This window comes from Podarcis filfolensis (genome assembly GCF_964270895.1).
Source record: "Podarcis filfolensis genome assembly, chromosome: Z".
In the NCBI taxonomy this organism is placed as follows: domain Eukaryota; kingdom Metazoa; phylum Chordata; class Lepidosauria; order Squamata; family Lacertidae; genus Podarcis; species Podarcis filfolensis.
This window is the reverse complement of record NC_139617.1, coordinates 37719849-37742200: the sequence shown is the minus strand read 5'-3', so window position 1 is coordinate 37742200 and position 22352 is coordinate 37719849. Positions and strand designations below refer to the sequence as shown.

At 47.5% G+C, this 22352-nt stretch overlaps 1 protein-coding gene and 1 long non-coding RNA gene across 2 annotated transcripts in view; one reads left to right on the top strand and one right to left on the bottom strand.

Annotated features, from left to right (window-relative positions):
• Positions 1–12349, bottom strand: part of LOC310754762 (NMDA receptor synaptonuclear signaling and neuronal migration factor-like) — a 66958-nt gene extending 54609 nt beyond the window's left edge. Inside the window, exons 1-2 of the mRNA XM_083597013.1 lie at positions 12172–12349; positions 10074–10665 (exon numbers count right to left, since the gene is read on the bottom strand). Coding sequence (XP_083453139.1) covers positions 10074–10144 — 71 coding nt within the window. The 5' untranslated portion in view covers positions 10145–10665; positions 12172–12349. The remainder of the gene's footprint in view (positions 1–10073; positions 10666–12171) is intronic.
• LOC310754795 lies at positions 8886–21712 on the top strand. The gene is made up of 3 exons (XR_014544025.1): positions 8886–9174; positions 19349–19513; positions 21616–21712. It is a non-coding gene; the product is annotated as an uncharacterized lncRNA (long non-coding RNA).
• The last annotated feature ends 640 nt before the right edge of the window (positions 21713–22352 follow it).

Sequence of the window (22352 nt, the reverse complement as noted above, 5' to 3'; positions counted from 1 at the left end):
ACCTACCTCACAAGGTTGTTGTGGGGATTCGGAGGGGGAGAATCATGAACACCACCTTGAACATCGTGGAGGAAAAGGTGGGATGTAAATGCAATAAAAATAATAAATAAATAAACAGCCAGAAACGTTAAGAATAGTCAGAAACCTATTAGAGCTTGGTAGATAGATTGAAGTATTCAGCTTTTTTATTTATTTCCCATATGCTGTGTACAGGTAAACCACTCATCTCCAATGCAGGTAAGTAAGGCAATGATGCAACAGTGGTAATCCAACTGATTGGTAATCCAATCACATAAATTAACTATAGTGACAAATGTGGCTAATTCAATTAAATTAATTAGCCTGATTAAATTTTGTGCACTTTTCTCCCGCCCCCAGCCCTTTTTGACACCCGTTCGACCTCTGTGTCCTTTATTCGCCCTCTGCAATTTGTCCCATTGACCTCCGGGGCTGCTGGTGGTGTCAGTACCGACCGCGGTTGCGTCTCTAAAGCAATGTGGGTGGAAATCATGCAGAAGACAGCGCTTCCTTCCCAGCTCTTTATTACGCCAGAGCCGTGACTTGGGCAAAAGTGGCTTCTGCTTTGCGGAGCATCTCTCTATTCAGACTTCCAGAAAGACTACATAGCAGCCCCGTCTCTGCAGCAGAGGGGGGAACACTCAAGCGACGCCCGCCCCTCAGCTCCGAGGTTCCTCACTGCCGCACTTGAAGGAAGCGGCTAAGGCAGTGAAGTTAAGGAAAGAACCATTTGGATGGAGCAGGTGTGCAAAAGGCGACTAAAGAGGCACCCAAAGCGCCGAGATTCCGATGCAACCGATGCAGTTATAACGCAGCAAGCGGGAGGCAGGTTCGTTACTGAGCGCTGGCGCTGCACGCCTGAAAGCACAGCAGCTCAAAGCAAAGACCAGAAGCCACAGAGGGCATGTAATGACGCGGGTGGGGTGGATTTCAGACAATCCAGAGTTTGCCTGCATGTGGCATTCCCTGTTACAAGCAAGTAAAAACCCCAAACATATAGGAGCCTAAAAATGGGTGTGAGAGTCCGGTGCTGCCCGTAGACCAGCGAATAAGCCATGAGAAGGAATTGTTTGCTACTACCGCGGCAAACAAATAGGAAAACGTAAGCTTCTGCATCTGAGAAATCCTCACACAAGACACTCACTGCCCAAGGAGAGAATCAGAGTGGAGTTGTTGGGATAGGACTTGGAGGACCAGGATTCAAATCCCCACTTGGTCATGAAAGAGGACCTTTGGGCCAGTTGTGGTCTATCTGACCCTAAGCTAGGTAAAGGTAAAGGGACCCCTGACCATTAGGTCCAGTCGTGGCCAACTCTGGGGTTGTGGCGCTCATCTCGCTTTACTGGCCGAGGGAGCCGGCGTACAGCTTCCAGGTCATGTGGCCAGCATGACTAAGCCGCTTCTGGCGAACCAGAGCAGCGCACGGAAACGCCGTTTACCTTCCCGCCGGAGCAGTACCTATTTATCTACTTGCACTCTGATGTGCTTTCGAACTGCTAGGTGGGCAGGAGCAGGGACTAAGCAACGGGAGCTCACCCCGTCGCGGGGATTCGAACTGCCAACCTTCTGATCTGCAAGTCCTAGGCTCAGTGGTTTAACCCACATCCCAGACCCTAAGCTACTTCACAGTTTTGTTGTGGGGATGGGAGAAGGAGAGGGAGGGCCACAGAAACCACTCTGGAAGCACCACAAGCAATTTGAAAGCAAGGTGGGATATAAAACACACCCCAGGCTCATCTCAGAAGCAAGTTCATGGAGAGGAAATCCTTCTCAATGGCTCAAGCAAGTGAGCCATGCCGCATGCTAGAAGAGCAAGGGAAGCAAATGCACAGAGTGGGCATTATGGAGAGTGGGTTACCAGCCAATTCAACCTAACTGGAGGGAGGGGGGAATTCTCCACCATGATCTCTTCCAACTCTTTGGTTGGTGACCTTTACTCCTCCAACTCTGCCACCCTCAAAGCTCTCCTAGGAATATAGGAAGAGCCCTGTTGAATCAGGCCGAAGGCCCAGCATCACCCAGCAGCCTGCTCTCACTGTGGCCAACTGGGTTTCTCCAGAAAGTTCTCGAGCAGGTGATGAGTGCAAGAGCCCTCTCCCCTCCTGCAGTTTCCAGCAGCTGGTATTCAGACGCGTTACTGCCTCCAAGGGAGAGCATGGCCATCAGGGTTGCTAACAACTGATAGCCTTACTCTTCATGAATTTATCAAATCCCCTTTTAAAGTTAGTGCTCATCCCTGCATCTGGATGGATAGATGAAGGACAGAGGAATCAGAATATAAGAAGGGACTGCTGGATCAGGCAAGAGGCCCACCTAGCCTTGCATCCTGTTCTTACAATGACCAACCCAATGCCCCAAGGGGAAGTCCACAAGCAACACCTGAGCACAGCTGCAACTCTCCCCAAACATAATTCCCAGCAACTGGCAGTCAGAAGCATACTGCCTCTGACAGTGAAGGTGGAACATAGCCTTATCCTCCATCTCCTCTCCTGCTTAAACACATCTGTCCTTTCTCCTGCTGCACCCTGGATGCCAAGAACATAGGAGCCTATTTTTCTATAACAGCAGCCTTGCATTTAAGCACTGGCCTGGTAGCCATCCGCTGCCAGAAACGTACATGCAAGTGAGTGAAGACACTGGCAGAGGAAGGATGAGTCACATCACCCCTTCCTTGGTACCCAATATTCAAATGTATCTCTCCAACCATTCCTGCTCCAGCTCACAGCAGGCAAGTGGTAAATAAATACATTGCAGGCAAGTTATTTTTGTGGGCGTATTTACCATTTGTTTAAACACATTTCAGGGAAGGGAAATACTTTCTTGCAATGTTGCAACAATTATAAATTAAACACATTTGTAACAACATACAAATACCACAGTTAAAAACTAAATACAAACTATCACAATTTAAAATAATAAAAATAATTAAGCAGCAGCAGTAATATTAGAACAGACTTTGTCAACCTCTGCCCCATCAATCTCCAGCCTGGGAACTGTAGTTCATAACATCTGAAGAGTGCCAGGTGTGCTGGCTGGGGCTGATGGGAATTGTAGCCCAAAGCATTAGGAGGGCGTCAGGTTGGCAAGTCCTGCATTTTGACATTAAAATCAGTACTCTGCCCAATTACAGCATCTTATACATTCCTTTTCTATTCTTTTGACGTGGAAGTCACCCAAACCTATGCAGGAGCAATTTGAAACCCCAAAGGTATCTGTGGATAAACACACACAAAATCCTGTTCGACAAAGCCAGAATATATAAGAGCACTGGACCATCTCTTCTCACCCATCCCCCAAATCGGGTGAAATCAAATTACTATGTTAATTAATATGGAATGAAATGTGCACTGCACTTAATATAAGGATGACCAAGATTCCACCCACACCGTCTTTGGAAAAGAGCCAGCAAATACCTCCAGAGGGACCCTGGTTCTCAAGGAAGACTTCTAGATGATTCATAAGCCCCGCTGGAAATAGGATCCTAGGAACAGCTGTTTACCCCTACCATCCCAGCTCCCAGGATTCTTTGGGGGAACTGGTGTGCTTTAGGTGTATAGTATCTATGCAGCCTTAGCACTCTTTTTTTCCATGCCACATTGATGACATCACTTCTGTGTATGCGCGTTTAGAAAGAGAGACTCGGAAGGAAACCCTAAGTCATCTAGTTCAACCTCACAAATAAAGTAGAGTTCATTGCCTTCAAAGTCTGCTCCACTGTCAACTGGTTCATATAATATTTATCTTTTTTTTTTTATACATACATACTACATACATGGGGACGCGGGTGGTGCTATGGGTTAAACCACTGAGCCTCTTGGGCTTGCTGATCAGAAGGTCGGCGATTCGAATCCCCATGACGGGGTGAGCTCCCATTGCTCGGTCCCTGCTCCTGCCAACCTGGCAGTTCGAAAGCACGTCAAAGTGCAAGTAGATAAATAGGTAACCGCTTCGGCAGGAAGGTAAACGGCGTTTCCGTGTGCTGCTCTGGTTCGCCAGAAGCGGCTTAGTCATGCTGGTCACATGACCCGGAAGCTGTACGCCGGCTCCCATGGCCAGTAAAGCGAGATGAGCACCACAACCCCAGAGTCGGTCACAACTCATGCACTTACACCAATCACCACAAACACTTAACTAGTTGCCACAGTTTTTGGTGGCTCATAGAAAGGAAATTGAACTTTTTAGAAGACACTTTCTACATTCCAGTAGCTCCAGATTCGAGTCGGAGCTGGAGAGAGAAGAGATAAATCTGTCTTGGGGCAGAAAGCTGCAAAACATCAATTTTCTTTGTTGTCCTCAATAAAAATCTGAGAACTTTGAAAAGCTGACCAAAGCAGCAACTCCAAATATTTCCACCCTCTGCTCTCTCTGCCACCTTACATACCTATTCCTTCAATGAGGGGCAGGAGACATGTCTGAAAATGATCCAAATACTTTCACCCCTCCCTGATTTGATCCATTTAAATAAGAGCCAAGGTTTACTTACACCTATTCACATGCTTCAGAGATGCAGTTTGTAAATCTAGGAAGAGACAGACATCGGAAGCTGCCTCATGCTGAGTCAGACCCTTGGTCCATCCAGCCCTGTATTGTCTACACTGACTGGCAGCTCCAGGGTTTCTTTCATTCAGGGTGTATTTTTCCAGCCCTACCTGGAGATGCTAGGGATTGAACCTGGGACCTTCTGCATGCAAAGCAGGTGCTCTGCCAATGAGCTATGACCTTGTCCCATTGGCCTCTCCTCATTTTAGGTCTGCAGGAAATAAATCGGAGAAGTGTCTCCACCACCACTATGCTCAGCACAGCGCAGTGTACCAATGGGATATTTATTTCATTTGTTGTATTTGTAAGATTTCCTCCCACCATCCTTCACCCATTAAGGTTCCAGGACAGGACACACAGTTACCGGTATATCGCAGTTCTAAAGACAGATAGAACAGTTGCGAATGTAAAGAAAACGTGAAACCGTTCCAGCCAGAACAGAACAGCAGGAAAGCTATACTAACGGATGGCGTTCAGAGACATCCCCTGTTGAAACGGGTGTTGCAGTTGTTTACAAGGATCCAGGCCAAGAATGAAAGTTGCAGAGAGCTTAATTAACCATCTTGGGAAGAGCTGGGTCAGGTGCTCTGGGACTGAAATTAAGAGCTTCTCGGAAGAAACCCAGAGACTTTGAGCTGCGGTTTTGAGCATCTCAGATACCAGCAGCCTACAGAGATGTATTTATCTCTGGTAGGGATGGGGGAGATATTAATAAGAGCCTCAGAAGAGCCTGCTGGATCAGGCCAGCAGCCCATCTGGTCCAGAACCCTGAATATCAGATAAGAAAGATTTGATTCAGCTTACATTCAAAGACAAACCTACCTAATTAACACTTTCTGAAACAGCTTGCAAACTGAAACAGACGCCACCCTTCAGAATTCACCCCTTATCCGAATTTCGCAATGCAATTCTCTGGCCAAGTCATGTGTAGTAAAACACAGATGCCAGCATAATATGCACATGAAACAGCAAAAAATAGTGAAAATAACATGTACAATACTACATTATATTAGAGGAAATTGCTTTGCAAAAATGTGCATAAGGCAAAATGGGACGCAAACAGGTCTATAAGGAGAAATCGGCTGCCATGTCTTCACAGAGTGTGTGTGTGTGTGTGTGTGTGTGTGTGTGTTTAATTGTAAACTGCTGAGGAAATGGTGGAGAAGTGAAGCTGTGGCCATTCCTGGACAAAGGTAACCTGACCATTGCAGTCCATGAGCTGGTAACCTTGAGGCTGGATTACTGCAATGGGCTCTATGTGGTGCTGCCCTTGGGCCTGGTTTGGAAGGTCCAGCTGGTGCAGAACATGGCAGTCAGACTGCTGGAGGGGGCATCTAGAACATGGGACACCTCGAGAACATGGGACACCACGAGAACATGGGACACCATGAGAACATGGGACACCATCGTGAAAACAGCTGCACTGGCTACCTATCGACTCCTGAGCCAGGTTCAAGGGCCTTCCATTAATTTACAACGCCCTAAACGCCACGGACCACCCAAACCCTTATGTCCCAGCTCAATCGCTGAAGGACTACTGTTGTCCACTGAGTTGGTGGGGCTTATTTGACATCAACATGAATCAGAGTCTTTAGTAAACCCACAACCCTGAGATTAAGAGTCTTGTGCTCTACCAATTGAGCTATTCCAGCAGCCCAAAAGCTTCACACACACACACACACACCTCACAATTTCAGCATCACCAGCCTCTAAGTGAGAAAATTATTGTCCATTTGTCAGCAGGAAAGCTCTGCTGAGATCTATAGATTAGGCAGTGCTTCATAAAGCCAGCAAATCTCCCACAGAGCTCTGGGACATAGAGCTGGCTGAAAGACTTACGGAATCTAATAAGAGCATGCAGGGGAGCCAAATACAAAGATCCACTTGTTAATACATGCACCCCCTGATCACCTATGGTTCTAGAGCACATGGATTTGTGACACCTCCCAAGGCATAGAAAAAAATCATTTTGGTATGTTTGTTTTACAAAATAGTCTTGCCTTAACTTTATTCCTAATGAACGCTTAATACTGGTAATAACAGCAACTGTAGATTCTCTCCCTGAGTCAAACTAAGCCTCCTACAGTTGTTGTTTAAAATTACCTTATTTTAGTGATTCAGTAAAATGCTTTGCAGTTAGTTGTGTCTGCAGCTATGCAATCTGGACCAGTGCTTTTTGGAAACACAGTGCAAAGTGTCAATGCTTAAGCAAACAAGCATTCTAGTCCTCATTGTTCTGAGGGCAGGCTTGCAGCAATTAATCTCAGGGTCAAATCCGCACTGAGAAAAAGAAGTCATTCAGAAATGGGAGAATCTGTAATATCTAGCACATTTGCTAATTTGGAACCATTTCTTCTGCTTGTTAAAAGAGAAGGGGGGAAACCTCTGAGATACACACACACACACACACACACACACACACACACGCACACACACCGTCCCTTCGCCTCAGCTCCTGAGATTTCAAGTAAACACTCCTAAGATCTTTGAAATGCTGTTGCCAAAATAACAAAGGCTGGGAACTGGGTCTGAATACAAACAAAGGTTCTATGTAGCTTGAAAATTTTACACCCCTGTACCAAATCCTGTGCTCAAAGTAAAATGAATAAAGTATCCCTGCTCTTGGTGGGTTGGAGTCAGGTTATTCCTGTTCATGACCAGCATCATATCTCACAGCTTAATGTAGAAAGCACAGCCTAGAATTTTGAAGATGGGCAGAAACTCAAGGGTCACCTTGCTCAGCACCCTGGAGTCTGTCGGAAAAAGGCTCCCACAGGATCCAACCCACCCTCTAGACCAGTGGTTCCCAATCTTCTTTTTTCCCCATGGACAACTTGAAAATCTGAAGACCACTTAATGACTTACTACAATTTCTGTAGTACTTGCTGGTGCTAGATGCTGCATGATTTCTTTATTTGGTAAAAAATTATTTCTTCTTTCCTTTTTTATATTTTGTTTCATTTGTGATCTTTAGTTGAAGGGCAGTGTATAAATTCATTATTATTATTACAGTGGTACCTCAGGTTACGTACTTAATTCGTTTCAGAGGTCCGTTCTCAACCTGAAACTGTTCTTAACCTGAAGCACCACTTTAGCTACTGGGGCCTCCTGCTGCCGCTGCGCCGCCGCCAGAGCACGATTTCTGTTCTCATCCTGAAGTAAAGTTCTTAACCCGAGGTACTATTTCTGGGTTAGCAGAGTATGTAACCTGAAGCGTATGTAACCTGAGGTACCACTGTATTGGCAAAATACAGTTCACATTCTACAGAATTCAAATTGTATTCTCCTGTCCTACAATCTAAGAAATAAATGAAGCAATACAAATACATTAAGAAATCAATGTGAATATTTAACAGGGATGCAGTGATTGTAGATCACCAGTGGTCCATGCACCCCTGTTTGCGAACCCTGATCATGAACAAGAGTTCTGCCCTGTCTTCTGGAAAGTCTGTCTCACAGGTTCTTCCTTCCCAAAGAGGTCCTTTCCCCACAATCAGAACCTGCTGCTTATCCTTTCCCCCCGTCACCTCACTCTGTAAAATGACGCCAATCAAAATTAACCACACTAAACGTCTCTTGCACAGGTGTGTGGTTTGGGGCTTTTTGTTTAAAGGGAAAATAATTTCAATTTTTCAGTAAGGTTAAATTAACAGTAGGGAGTTTGGGCATCTCCAGGGAACCTGTTTATTGGGCATTTGTCCCACTTTGCACATGGGATGTCTTCCCATCAATCATTTGTTCACTTCACACTTTTCAATACACTTCCCATTCACCTTCCAAACAACCAAAGTCTGCGATTTCTTTTAGGTGGATTTGTTGCACTAGGGTAGAAGACCGCTTAATTTCATTTTAAATGCACAAACCTAAACTTCCGGTATACGTGCTGGGATCCCTCCCACAAATACCGGCAGTCTGAAGGCGTCACTACATTTTAAACATCCTCTGTGATGCTTGCAATTCTCCTTGGTTTTGTGTCGCCAGTAGAAAACAAAAGCCGCATATGCTCCTTCATCTGGCGCTAAGGAACAGGAGCACGTTAGGTGCAAAACACAACACAGTGACGAGGCCCCTCCCCAAAGGCTCACTTTTCTTGGTCAGCACGCGGCTACCAGAGAGGGATCGTCCAAGACAAGCAGAGAGCATCTTCCAAGGCTAAGAAGTTAAACGGCTGCGGAGGCAAAGTCACCACTGCGCAGGCAGGCAGCTTGCAAGCTTGCCGGTCCCGTCCCGTCCCCCCCCCCCGTCCCCCCCAACATGATTGCTGCACTCCTAGAGCTTGGAAGTTCACCAGGGCAGCCGTGGGCTCTTTGAGCCTTTGCCAAAAGAAAAAGAAAAAGTGGTCCACGGCTGGGCAGCATGCCAAAACACTTCGCACCTCACGTCATCTGCTATTTCAACCCAGCGCCAGCCGGACTAAAAATACAGTGTTAGCACTTCTGGCTCACTGGCATGGTGGGAGACTAAAGGCGGGGGTTCAGCAGCAGCAGCAGCAGCAGCAGCAGCAGCAGCGCTGTCCTCCTACCCTCCACGCTCAACAGCAGACACTTTTGGCAGGCTGAGAAGATGCAGCACACCAGGGATAGGCTGTCTGCACTGCCGGAAGGAAAAGTGCTAGAGGTATGTGTGTTTCTCCCTGTGTGAAAACTTGGCACATGGTGATGTTTTTACTTCATCTCAGACCACACAATTTGGTGGTGGTGGGGAGTTTTGTTGGAGAGAACAGCTGAAATGTTCCAGAGCCCTCTCCCCTAGGTGTAGAAGGGCACAGAACACCAGGCCTGCCGCTTTCTGACAAAATCCGTACAGTGATGGTTAGGAGCATCGGAGGAGCGCATCGTTCCGATCCAGCATACTCCAAAGCCCCGATACGATCCAGCAGTCAGAAAGGAAATACACAATCCGGGTTTGTGGCAGACCCCTCCCCACTGTGCACCCTCCCCCTCCCCAGCCTCTGACGTCAATCAGAGGCGGGCGAGCTCCTCCGAGCGCGGAACAAGACACCGACGTGCTCCTCTGGAAACACGCACGTCTCCCTTGCACGCTCGCTCTTCTTTCCCAGCCCTTGCACGATCCCATGCGCGCGCCCCTTCCAACCTGGTCTCTTGGTACTTGCACAGACACGCGCCCGGTGTGTTTCTTTTTGCCCCCTCACCCCAAACCTCCCTTTCCATAAATGTTCATCCATGCACGACGCGGAGACTATATCAAATTCCTCCACGCTCACTCCTTTGCACACTCCTTGCTTTTTGCACCCACGACCCCAACTCCACCCGGTGCAGGATTCAATCTCTCACTGGAGTAACGGGGGTCGGAGAGAAAGATATGACCCCCTCGTGTCCCCCCCCTCGACCATCACCATCATTGCGCCCGCAGCTCTCCTTTTACGCGCCGCCTTTTTACGCACGGCCTCCGAGCGCCCCGCTAGAATTATTTCTTTAGGGCTAGCTTGCTCCTTCGCTTTGCATCCCGATCTCGCCCCCTCCTTTCCCCCAAAAAGAACCCGAGCTCGGATTCACCTGACTTTGGCCGCCACCGACGCCACGGCCTCGTTGCGGAGCGAGCGGCGTTTGGAGACGGCCGTGCCCATCGTCCTCCTCGAAGCTCATCGCCGCCACCGCCGCGCGGAGCCGCCACTGCCGCTGCCACCACCGCCCATGCCGACCCCCACCCCCAACTCTGGGGACGGGCTGTGATCTCGGCTGCTGCTGCTGCCTCGGCGGGCCGAGCGGAGTCCGCCTCCTCCCAGGCAGACCCCTGCGAGTGTCGCTGGAGGAGGAGGAGCCGGAGGAGGAGCCGCCGCCACGACTAGCCGCCCCTCGGCGCGCATCGCGGCTGCTCATTGACTGCGGCTCGGGCGCCACAGGAGAGACCTGACGGGGCGGGGTGCAGGAAGCCCAGGCTGTGCCATGCCTATATTTGGGGAGGCTCTGGAGCGGGGAGGGAAAGCGCCGGCAATGGGATCGGTGGAGTGCTTCTGAGGTTGTGCAGAGTGCCCTGGCACCACCTTGACAGGAGGCGGCCGAGTGATCTTGGAATCCGAGGATCCTGGCTCAACGCGGAAGCTCCGAGCCGGCTGGGTGCGTTGGCCGCAAGGCAGTCGCGGTGCCCCTGAGGAGATGCATGCTTGAATTAAATCAAGCTAGACCGACTCTTGTCCTGTGCAAAGGACAATGCCGTCTCTTAGATATGCGCCCTCACTGACTACATCCAAGCACTGAACTAGCATTGTAGCTCAGTGGTGGAACACCTGCTTTGCATGCAGAAGGTCCTAGGCTCATCACCCTAGGCTGCACGAAAAGTATTTATACAGGGAAGAGTACCCCTGTGAACATGCAAAGGGTCATTCTTTCAGTTCTTTCTTCAGCACTGCCAGCAACAGGAACTGGCTTTGACACTATCTGCTCCACTTCATTAAACTGTGGGCTACCAAAAATCATACACATCCTCTTGCCACCATGAGACTGTTCCCTTATCAGATGATGCAGCGAGGGGCGGCGGGGGTGGGATAAAGCCTTGGTTCTTCACCGCTGCGGGAGAAAAAAGTCACAGGATAGGGGACGACTTCTTCAGCCTGAAAAATCTCAGCTTTTTTCAAAACCAGGGACAAAGTTCCAGTCCTTAAGGCTGCAAATATGTATCTGAAAGCAATATGGCTGAATAAGACTCCTGGCTCCTTCTCCCTTCCCAATTATGCTCGCAAAACCAGTCTAAGTTATGCAATTAAGAGAAAGCATTGACATTCTGCAAAGTCATCCAATTTGTGGGATTTATGGGGGACAAAGAATTCTACTACAGTAACATAGTCAAACCCCCCCAATGGATTGCACATACAAAGACTTGCTTATAATCTTATTGGTTGCATCACCAAGTATGTGGTTTGAATACTCTTAAAACATTATATGAAAATGTGAAGTATGGCTGTTAGTGCAGATTAGCAAGTCTCTTTAACTGCACAGTACTGCATTCTGCTGCTTTTCTATGTGCAGGGAGCGTTTGTATTTGGAGAAGTGGATGTATCCCTCATATGAGCCCCCATTCACAGCCTGAAGTGCAGCAGCCCCAGTACAGTTTCATGACCTCCGTAAAAGGATTAAACCACTGGAGAGAAATAGAAGGGTGTGAAGGTCAAGTCTCTCCACTGTATTCTCACGCAAAAATAAATTATTCACCCTCTGATCAGCTTCTCACGTGCTGCGTTTCCTCACAGAACGAAACAGCCTGCTCTCTTATTCAAACACACACACTTCTCCTCCAGGGAGTCTTATTTGTCTCAAAACCATATGCTCACCCATATCCACCACCACACCCCAGTTGCAGGTGATTTGGCGCTGTGGAGCGCTTGTCCTGATTTGCTCAAAGCTGATGAGGTTAGACATGGTGGAGGATGGTCCATCTGGGCAAGTGGAGCACTGCCCCACCAACCTCAGAATGTTCTCAGCCAGCTCCCACCCACCTGCCTTCTTACGTTAAACCAGTCCAGGTAGAAGGCTGTCTCCTTCTTCTTCTTCCTTAGTCTCAGCGTCACCACTTTATCTGCCTTCCACCCAACTAGTCCCAAGGGGCACAGTCTGGAGGGATAAGGGCTCCCTGATTCACTCATTGTGGGCTGTTTACCTGTAATCTCCCTGGAAAAGGAGAAATGTGACCACCATGACAGACTCTTCTTCCACAGTAATCTTGACCCCATTAACTTTTGGCTCCTGTCCACTCCTTTCCCCAAACTTGCAACTAGATAAGCTGGAACATGTGCAGAGGAGACCAGCCAAGATGCCCAAGGGTCTGGAAACCACACCTTGAGAAGAAAGGTTGAGGGAGTTTGGTATGTTTAGCCTGGAAAAGAGATGTGATAGCTGTCTTCAAATATACCTCAAGGGCTGTGCCATGGAAGATGTAGCAAGCTTGTTTTCTCCTGCTTGGGAGAGTAGGACTCAAACCAATGGCTTTAAGTTACAACAAATGAGATTTTGACTAAACATCAGGAATAACTTTCTGGCAGTAAGAGCTGTTTGGCAGTGGAATGGACCTTGGAGGTTTTTAAGCAGAGGTTGGATGGCCATTGTCATAGATGCTTTACTTGAGATTCCTGCATTGCAGGAGGTTGGACTAGAGGACCCTTGATATCCCTTCCAACTCTACAATTCTATGATCACTGTCATAAATAGAAATCAACATATCTCTAAGCAGGCCAATAGGCTGATGAATCAAGGGAGCAGCAGCACATCACCCAATCAATTGTGTGCAGCACACACAGCTGTCCCTTCTGCATGCTACATTTTCACAGTCTTCACATTTTCCCAGCTAATCCCAAGTACATCTTGGGTGCACATCAGAGCTAAACAAAAGATCCCATGGGAAGTGTCCAAGACAGACAGAGGAGATGTGATTTGGAGCCTCCCCTTTGTGCAAAGAGGGGGAGCCCCAAAGAAAACCAAACATACCTGCCTTTGTTTTCATACAGAATGATCAGTGCAGGATATTTTAGTTTCCCAACAAACAAACACAAAACAATTGGTTTCTGAGTTGTTGCACAGAAAAAACTAAGAGCTCCATTAATGGATCCAAAAATTATTTTATTTTTAGGTTCTAACAGGAAGGGGACTTGCTAATACTGTATATAGATAGATGCAGAAATAGATAAAGTATTTTTAAAGTTAATTTTATCATACATGTTATTTACTAATATTATTTATTTATTTCATACTGCTTGATTGTAAATAACAAACGAACCCTTAAAGCAGTTTATGAAAAGAGAGACTATCTGTAAAAACATTTTTTTTAAAAAAGCAGTTTAAAACAGTCAAATAATAATTAAAATCAGTGATAAGCTAAACAAAAATTAAAACATTCTACATATCTAGGTAGGCTTGTCTAAGCAATAATGTTTTATGCACGCTCCAAAACGAGTAACAGTGAGGCACCTGCCTAATTGTCAATAGGTGCTGCCACCTATCGATTTCTTACAAATATGGAACAGGTATTATGTGGTGGCACCTGTAATAGGGCCAATTCTGCAGGTCAAAGCAGTTGAGTGGGCACATGTGGGGAAAGGCAACCTCTCCAGTTAACTAGTCCCAGGTTGTTAAGGGCTTTATATTCTAATAGTAACACCTTGAACTTGGCCCAGTAGCAAATCAGCAACCAGTGCAGGCCTCTGAGCTGAGGTGTTACACCCTGAGGGGCTCACTCCTGTCAGCAACCTTGATGCAGTATTGTCCTCATATTACAATTTATATCTGGTTCAGCAATTGCACATAAAATGAAAAAAGAAGATCTTTCTACACAAATTTCCCAGTCTGATACCACATTTATAATTAATATTTTGACGTACATACAGACTATATATATATATATATATATATATATATATATGTAAAGGGACCCCTGACCATTAGGTCCAGTCGTGACCGACTCTGGGGTTGCGGCGCTCATCTCACTTTATTGGCCAAGGGAGCTGGCGTACAGCTTCCAGGTCACGTGGCCAGCATGACTAAACCGCTTCTGACGAACCAGAGCAGCGCACGGAAATGCTGTTTACCTTCCCACTGGAGCTGTAACTATTTATCTACTTGCACTTTGGCGTGCTTTCGAACTGCTAGGTTAGCAGGAGCAGGGACCGAGCAACGGGAGCTCACCCCGTCACGGGGATTTGAACCGCCAACCTTCTGATCGGCAAGTCCTAGGCTCTGTGGTTTAACCCACAGCGCCACCCGTGTCCCTATATATAAACTTTAAATAAATTATTGTTTAAACATGGTGAATCCATAGCTTTTGGGGGGGAACAACCCCAACTTGGTTTTTTTTTTTTGGGAGGGGGAACCTAACCCAAAGCTAGTTTTGTTTTTTTAAAAATTTTTTTTATTAAGTTTTACATTTTGACTTCAACACAATCATCATTATCACAGGAAAAAAACAAAGCATATGCAAGTCCCAATCTCTCTCCCCCCCCACACTCCTCCCCTGACTTCCCTCAACTTCCTCTTCTGGTTCTTTAAATATCAGTTTCTCCTGCTTGTTTTATTCTGCCTTAATTTTGTATTCTTTTAGCTAAATGTCATTGCATTCTTGTCATTTTTATACCACATTTTTCAAAATTACATCTCACGTTTTATTATTTTCCCAGTTATTGCCTCTTCGTTTTGATGCTCATTTTCTTAATTGTAAGTGCTTAGTCAAACCCTGCTAGTGAGTCCACTTCTTTACACTGTTTCTGTAAGTACATCATAAATGGTTCCCATTCTTTTTTTTTAAGTCTCTGTTGTCCTTGTCTCTAAGTTTTCCAGTGAGCTTCGCCATTTCAGCATATTTCATCAGTTTTACATGCCATTCTTCTTTCATTGGTATCTTGTCATCTTTCCATTTTTGGGCTAGTAATATCCTAGCCGATGTTCTAAAGGTACCCCTGCCCGTATGGGCCAGTAGTGTCTGACTCTAGGGTTGTGTGCCCATCTCACTTAAGAGGCCGGGGGCCAGCGCTGTCCGCAGACACTTCCGGGTCACGTGGCCAGCGTGACGAAGCTGCTCTGGCGAGCCGGCACCAGTGCAGCACACGCAAACGCCGTTTACCTTCCCGCTAGAAAGCGGTCCCTATTTATCTACTTGCACTTAAGAGTGCTTTCGAACTGCTAGGTGGGCAGGAGCTGGGACCGAACAACGGGAACTCACCCCGCCGCAGGGATTCGAAGCGCCAACCATGCGATCGGCAAGTCCTAGGCGCTGAGGTTTTACCCACAGCGCCACCCGCGTCCCTTAGCCAATGTTATAGCAAACATAAATAAAAACTATTTATGTATGCTAGAACATCGGCTAGGATATTTTTTTTACCTGCAATGCCTAGCAATAAAGCTTCTGGTCTTTTAACAAATGCCAAAGCTAGCTTTTTTTTAAAAAATGTATTTTTATTAAAGATTTTCTTGGTTTACAAAAGTATGTACAATGTCTCTCTCTCTTGAGCTGTTTCCGTATGGCAAGCCTAGTCTTGGTGACAGAGTGCCAGTCAGAATAGAACATAATAACATAAGGAGAGCCTGCTGGGTGAGGCCAATGGCCCATCTAGCATCCTGTTCTCACAGTGGCCAGCCAGATGCTCCTTATGGGAAACCAGCAAGCAGGACCTGAGCACAAGAGCAGTCTCCTCTCTTGCAGTCTCCAGCAGCTGGCATTCGGAAGCACTGCTGCCCAGGACTGTGGAGGGAGAGCTTCGCCATCATGGCTAGTAGCCATCAACAGCCCTCTCCTCCAAAAACTGGTCTAGAATAATCCTCTTTTAAAGCCAATCCACATTGGTGGTCCATTCCCGCCACCAATGCGGTTTCAGTATGCACTGTGTGAGATCCAGCGCTGAGGGCCTTCTGGCAGTTCCCTCATTGTGGGAAGTGAGGTTACAGGGAACCAGACAGAGGGCCTTCTTGGTAGTGGCGCCCGCCCTGTGAACACCCTCCCACCAGATGTGAAGAAATAAGCAGCTATCTTCTCTTTAAAAGACATCTGATTGGAAGCCGCCCAGAGTGGCTGGGGAAACTCAGCCAGATGGGCGGGGTATAAATAATAAATTATTATTATTATTATTATTATTATTATTATTATTATTATTACTACTACTACTACTACTACTACTACTACTACTAATACTACTTCGTTTTATCTGTCCTGAATCTTCCAACAATAAATAAATTAGACTGTGCTAAGCGGACCGCTGGTCTGATCTATGGTGGCACAGAGGTCAGTGAAGGGTGGTGTGGCTAGCCTGAGCTGGGGGTGGTGGGGCTTCCAAGCCCTTGGACTCTCAGTCAGTGCCCGACCTAGCTGACCGCTGGCACCTGGCCTAGCCAGGACCCCACCAACAGACGAAGGGAGCTGCCTGAGGAAACCTGTGCCAACCTCATAATCCGATATAGCATTGCATGGGTCTTTCCAGGCTGCCTTCAGCACTGACCAGATCAGGGGTGCCTTGAATAAAGGGGGAGGTGAGGCGAGGTAATTTGAACGGCAAGGCTCATCAACTTTGGGGGGTCCCGGCGAGGCCCCTTCGGCCCCTAGGGACCAGATTCGGCCCACTTAAACTTCAGCAAAGTGGCTGCAAGGGGGACTTTTGTTTCTTTGAATCGCTTATCCAGGACGACGACAACCACCAGAGCATCCGCATTGCTACCTGCCAGTCACAGCCGAAGTTTTCAGACAAATAGATCCCCGCCCGCTGATCAGGCTTCACGCCCCCTGAGCAGATGTTCCCCCAAGACGACCCGCCCCCCCCTTCGTTCCCAGCAAGGCGGCACGATCGATCAATCAAGGGCTGAGACGCGGCTGTGCTCCAAACCCGCTCATTAGCAGACACCCAAATATCATAATTGGGAGGGAATTATGCCAATCAGGGAAATGTGCGTCTGTTTACTCTGCATGTTGTGATTTTCTGGGTTGTTTCGGCGTTGGGGGAAGAGAACAGCGATGATACAGGGAGATGGGTCAAGGGGAGCGAGTGGTCTCATACGGTCGGGTTGCCGATTTCAAAAATCGGGTGGGTGGGGCCAGAGGGCGGGGCCAAGGCAGAACAGGTGGAATGTGACAGCCTCGTGGACAGAACCTCGTGGGTTCTGCCACCTGGACATCCCGCTCTCCAGTCAAAGCCATTTTGATCTTTTATCCTAGGATAATGAAAGGTAGGCTCCAATTACTGCCACCATTTTCACAAAAGGCCCCTATGCCTTTAACCTGACCATGGCACGATCGGCAGAAATTCAAAGGGCAAAGGCTTCTATCTGCAAAAGCTTTCCCTAATGAATTTCTGGCCCTTGCACAAGCTTTGAAGTCTTTGTTTTTAAAAACCAAAGGAACCTTGCTCACGCAATTTATGGCGCGCGGGAGTCTCTGTTGTTCTCAACCCGCACGAAACAGGACTCCATTATATACCCATTTTGCAGATTGGGGACCAAGGTCTGGCAGACAGCGATGTGCCCACACAAGTCCTACGTGATAGAGCTTGAACCTCAAACCAGATGTTGGAGCTCCAGGCTCCGGGCACTGACTTTTTTGCCCATTGAGCTGGTGTCAAAGGCAGAGCACCTCGAGCCACGTTGTTTTTCTGGTCAGTTGGCAACCCTCCTGTCTTATGCCTCTTCTGGACAAGAACATAAACATCTCTCGTCCTCTAAAATTGGCAGGATGGCCTGGAAGAGTACCAGACCCTCCTCCTGTCTGGCGTTCCTTATATTTCTTTTCACTTACCCTCTTTCACGGTTTCCAAGCTCCGCTTCTGCTCTCCAGGGGAGAACGGCCAACGGAGCAATTAACTTGATCTCAGTCCTTCAGAGGATGAGAGGGAGGCGGGGAAGAGGAAGAGGAGGGAGGGGGGAGAGAAACCGTTTGCAAACGGGGGTCGCGATAGATAAGCAAAGTTATGTTTTCGTCAGAATTGTCGCCATATTACAGTGGTTATAAGCCTTGCCATGCACTCTTTGAGTGGTTCCGCATACCTGGAATGTGTCCCTGAGCTCTGATAATGCTTCTCGCTGCCTGGATAGAGGACTGAGACATGTGCGTGTCTGTAGAAACTAGCCTACTGTACAAAAGGGAAACTTCGCATTCTTTGTTCCACCTGCTTCTGCCTAACAACAGAACGACAACAAATTGATTTGCGATTAGATGGTATTGCCCCTTTCTTCCCCAATAGAAGCTCCTGCAGAGAAAGTGAACAGCTCAGGATTAGCAAATTCCATTTTATTTTCTTAAAATTTTAAAGAAGCGTTCTGCTGTGGTCTAGCACAGGAACGGGGAACACCTCAGGCCTAGAAGCCGAATGCAGCCCTTCGGGTCTCTCGGTCTGGTTCTCAGGCCCCTCCCCAGACCACACCTCTCACCAGTCTTGCTTCACACTTTCCTTTAGTGTTTCCAGCCTGGCTGGGACTTGTCCTTCACTTGCCAGGACAGAGGTCTTTTTTGGGTGTGGGTGTGTGTGTGTGTTTTGTTAAAGCTGCCTATGGTACAAAGGTAAAATCTGTATTTTTTGCTCTGCCCACTAGTCCCACCCACCCCTGGCATATGGCCCCCAGAAGGGAGTGCAGCCCCTCGGGACGGATAAGGTTCCCCACCCCTGCTTTGATTGCTCATATTGGGTTCAATCAGCTTGAAAGACAAGGAAAGAGGAGGTCACTGAGCCCTGACATAGCTGGCTTTTTATTGCCAGCAACATTAATAAACCTCCCAATGAAATTAAAAGGATAATGGGCACTGGATGCCAACATTGTTTTGATGGATCTCCTCGAGGATATATTAAGACAAGAGGACGTGGGAATCATTTTAAAATGTAATGACTGCAGCAAAATTATTAATTGCAGAGCGTTGGAGGCAACAAAAAGATACCAACAAACTGGAATGTGTGTTTTTTTAAAAAAACACACACAACAACCACCAGGAATCTCTCATGTTGACATCTTTGATTATTAGAAATGGTAGAAGAGGAAAGCCAAATAAGTTAAAATGAAGAGGTGCCTCCAGATGTTGCTGAACCACAACTTCCATCAGCCCTAGCAAGCATGGCCAATGGCCCACAATGATGGTTGTTGTAGTTCAGCAACATCTGGAAGGCCACAGGCTCCCCACACCTGCAGTGAATTTATTACCTTAGGGGAGGGCTGCCCCCCCCAGGTGTTGCAGGACTACAGATCTCAACTGTCCCAGCTGGCATGAGTGATGGTGAGAACTACATATAGACTTTAGACTATATAAGGCAATGGTGGATGGAGGAAGAGATCAGTTTTCTGAAATGTGTTTATGTGCATGTGTATTTAAATTTAAACAGGTTTCTGGTCCTCATGAAGATATGCTTACAGGTGCATCATGTTACATGCTCATAGGCAGCATAGCAAGGTTGTGTGGTGTCTTGCGTGGGATGAAACGCTTCTATGGTACAGCTTGACGAAACCGGAAGTCTTCAAATGCTGAACAGCAGGGGAACATTGTGTATGTGAGTATGTGTGTGTTTTCACAAAGAATATGGTACTTCAGAGATTATCAGTGTGTAGGCAATGGGGAGATGGAATTCAAATGTGACATTTCTTCCCACCCTAAAGAAACAGATGGATGAGTTGGGACACTGGCACAGTCTCTGAATATGGATAGATTTCACTCACGTCCCGATTAAATGCATCAGAGGGCAGAACAGAACCTTCCCCTAAGTCAAGCTGGCTGGTGCCACGTAGGGACGGCTGCAGTAGTGGCCAGTGCCCCTTGAGTCTGGTAGCACAGAAGGCAGGGAGCCTGAAGAGCAGGAGTCAAAGCCAACGACAAGAACGTAAGAAGAGCTCTGCTGGATCAGGCCAATGGTCTATCTAGTGCAGCATCCTGTTCTCACAGGGGCCGGCCAGATGCAACAATGGGAAGCCCACAATGGGCATGCAAAGAAGAGCATCTCTCTCCCCCTGTGGCTTCCAGCAACTGATCTTCCAAAGTATTACTGCTTCCAAAGAGTCAGAGCATATCCATTATGACTAGTAGCAACTGACAATCTTATTACCCTCCATGGAGGTGTCCCAATTTGTTTTAAAGCCCTCCAAATTGGTGGGCATCACAGCCTCCTGCTGGAACAAGTTCCATAGTTTTAACTATATGTTGCATGAAGTACGGTAGGTGTTTTATCTGTTCTAAATCTTCCAACATCCAGCTTCACTGGGTGCTCACAAGTTCCATTGTTAAGGGAGAGGAACACAAACTTTCCTCTCTCCACTCTTTCCACACCACACATCATTTTATAAACTTATATCATGTTGCCTCAAAACACTGCCACGTTTTCTCATGGGGGGCGGGGAGTCGCTCCATCGCCTTGATCATTTCAGTTGCCTTTTTCTGCGCTGAGGGCAGGGTGTTGCAGTCTTGGAAAGGTGACAGACAGATGACTTTGCAGCCTGACACAGCTTCTCATGCTGAAGGCCCCCAACAAAGGAGTGTATGGAAATAGCATTTTACTAATGTGTTGAGATCAGCGCACCTAAAGGTGGAGGCAGGTTGCACCATCAGTGTAGCAAACTGGAGAGGGGAAAAGAAAAGAAAGGTAGAAGCTGGGATATTATTTCCACCACTGCATAATTTGGTTCTCTCCCCGCCCTCTGGAGCTTCTGTCTCAGGTGAGGCAGGTTCTCAGCTACAAAGAGAGAGCACCCTTTCCCACTCGGCAGCATGACAACTGCATGCTTTGGGAAAAGAGGAATTTTTATTTTCCAGGGTTAATTTGCCTTAAGTTGCTTTTGCAGTTCCACTTTACATGCCATGGCATAACCAGGATTTATTGGGGACAGGCAGTTTTTATGTTGGGGTGTGTGGAACTCAGTTATCTACAATGCAATTGGTCAGTTAGTTAAGTATTTTTATTTATTTGCTTGATATAGGTAGGGGCAACTGCACCCCCTGGCTACGCCCATGTTACATGCTTCTATTTGTATCTTTAATAATAATAGTAATTTATTATTTGTACGCCGCCCATCTGGCTGGGTTTCCCCAGCCACTCTGGGTGGCTTCCAACAAAGATAAAAAATACATAAAAATGTCACACATTAAAAACTTCCTTGAACAGGGCTGCCTTCAGATGTCTTCTAAATGTCAGGTAGTTATCTCTTTGACATCTGATGGGAGGGTGCTCCACAGGGCTGGTGCCACTACCGAGAAGGCCCTCTGCCTGGTTCCCTGTAGCTTTGCTTCTCGCAATGAGGGAACCGCCAGAAGGCCCTCGGTGCTGGACCTCAGCGTCCGGGCAGAACGATGTACGTGGAGACGCTCCTTTAGGTATACTGGGCCGAGGCCGTTTAGGGCTTTCAAGGTGAGCACCAACACTTCGAATTGTGCTCAGAAACATACTGGGAGCCAATGTACGTCTTTCAAGACCGGTGTTATGTGGTCTCGGTGGCTGCCCTCAGTCACCAGTCTAGCTGCCGCATTCTGGATTAGTTGTAACTTCTGGGTCACCTTCAAAGGTAGCCCCACGTAGAGCGCATTGCAGTAGTCCAAGCGGGAGATAACCAGAGCATGCACCACTCTGGCGAGACAGCCTGCGGGCAGGTAGACTCTTATAACCAGCAGGTAGAGCAGCATTCAGTGTCTCTTGGAAGAGCAGGTGACCACAGTTTCTCCCTCTGATGCTCCAGGAACTCCCCACCCCCACCCCTGCTCCACAGTCTCCAAAAGCAATGAGGGCCAGTGTGATGTGGAAGCATGAATATAGGAATTAAATTGAGATGAAAATTCAAATTTCTGCTTGGCTACAATGCTTGCTGTTTAAGTTTGGGGCTGGTCACCCTTGCTCAGAACTGGCCAACCTCACAGAATAGTGATAGGGATGCGGAGTGAACCGGTGCGGGGGGGGGGGGGAGTGAATAAATGAGGCAAGCTATATCTACTCACAAAGGGGCTGGCTCAGAGTACGTGGTGCCTGAGGCAAGAGGGAATAAGTCCTTCTACTCTTCATTTTCTTTAAGATGGGCCACAGCCCTTTGGGAGGTTCTCCTGCGGAAGCCCAATGAACAGGAGCTGTGCAAGAGCCCTGTGGCTGAGGAAAGACTGCAACTCAGTAGCTCTAGGTTCAACCCCCGGCATTTTCAGGAAGGGCTGGTCCCCTGGTCGAAATCCGGGAGAGCCACTGCCAGTCAGTGTAGACAGTACTGGCCTAGATGGACCGAAAGGTATAAAGCAGCTTCCTAATTTCTAAAGCAGCTCTTACACCTTTCAGTGAAGTTTGCCCTAGAGAATGCCCCTGTGGGTCTGATAAATCCCTGAAGCTGCTACCCTTAACAGCAACCCCCATAATATATTATGCC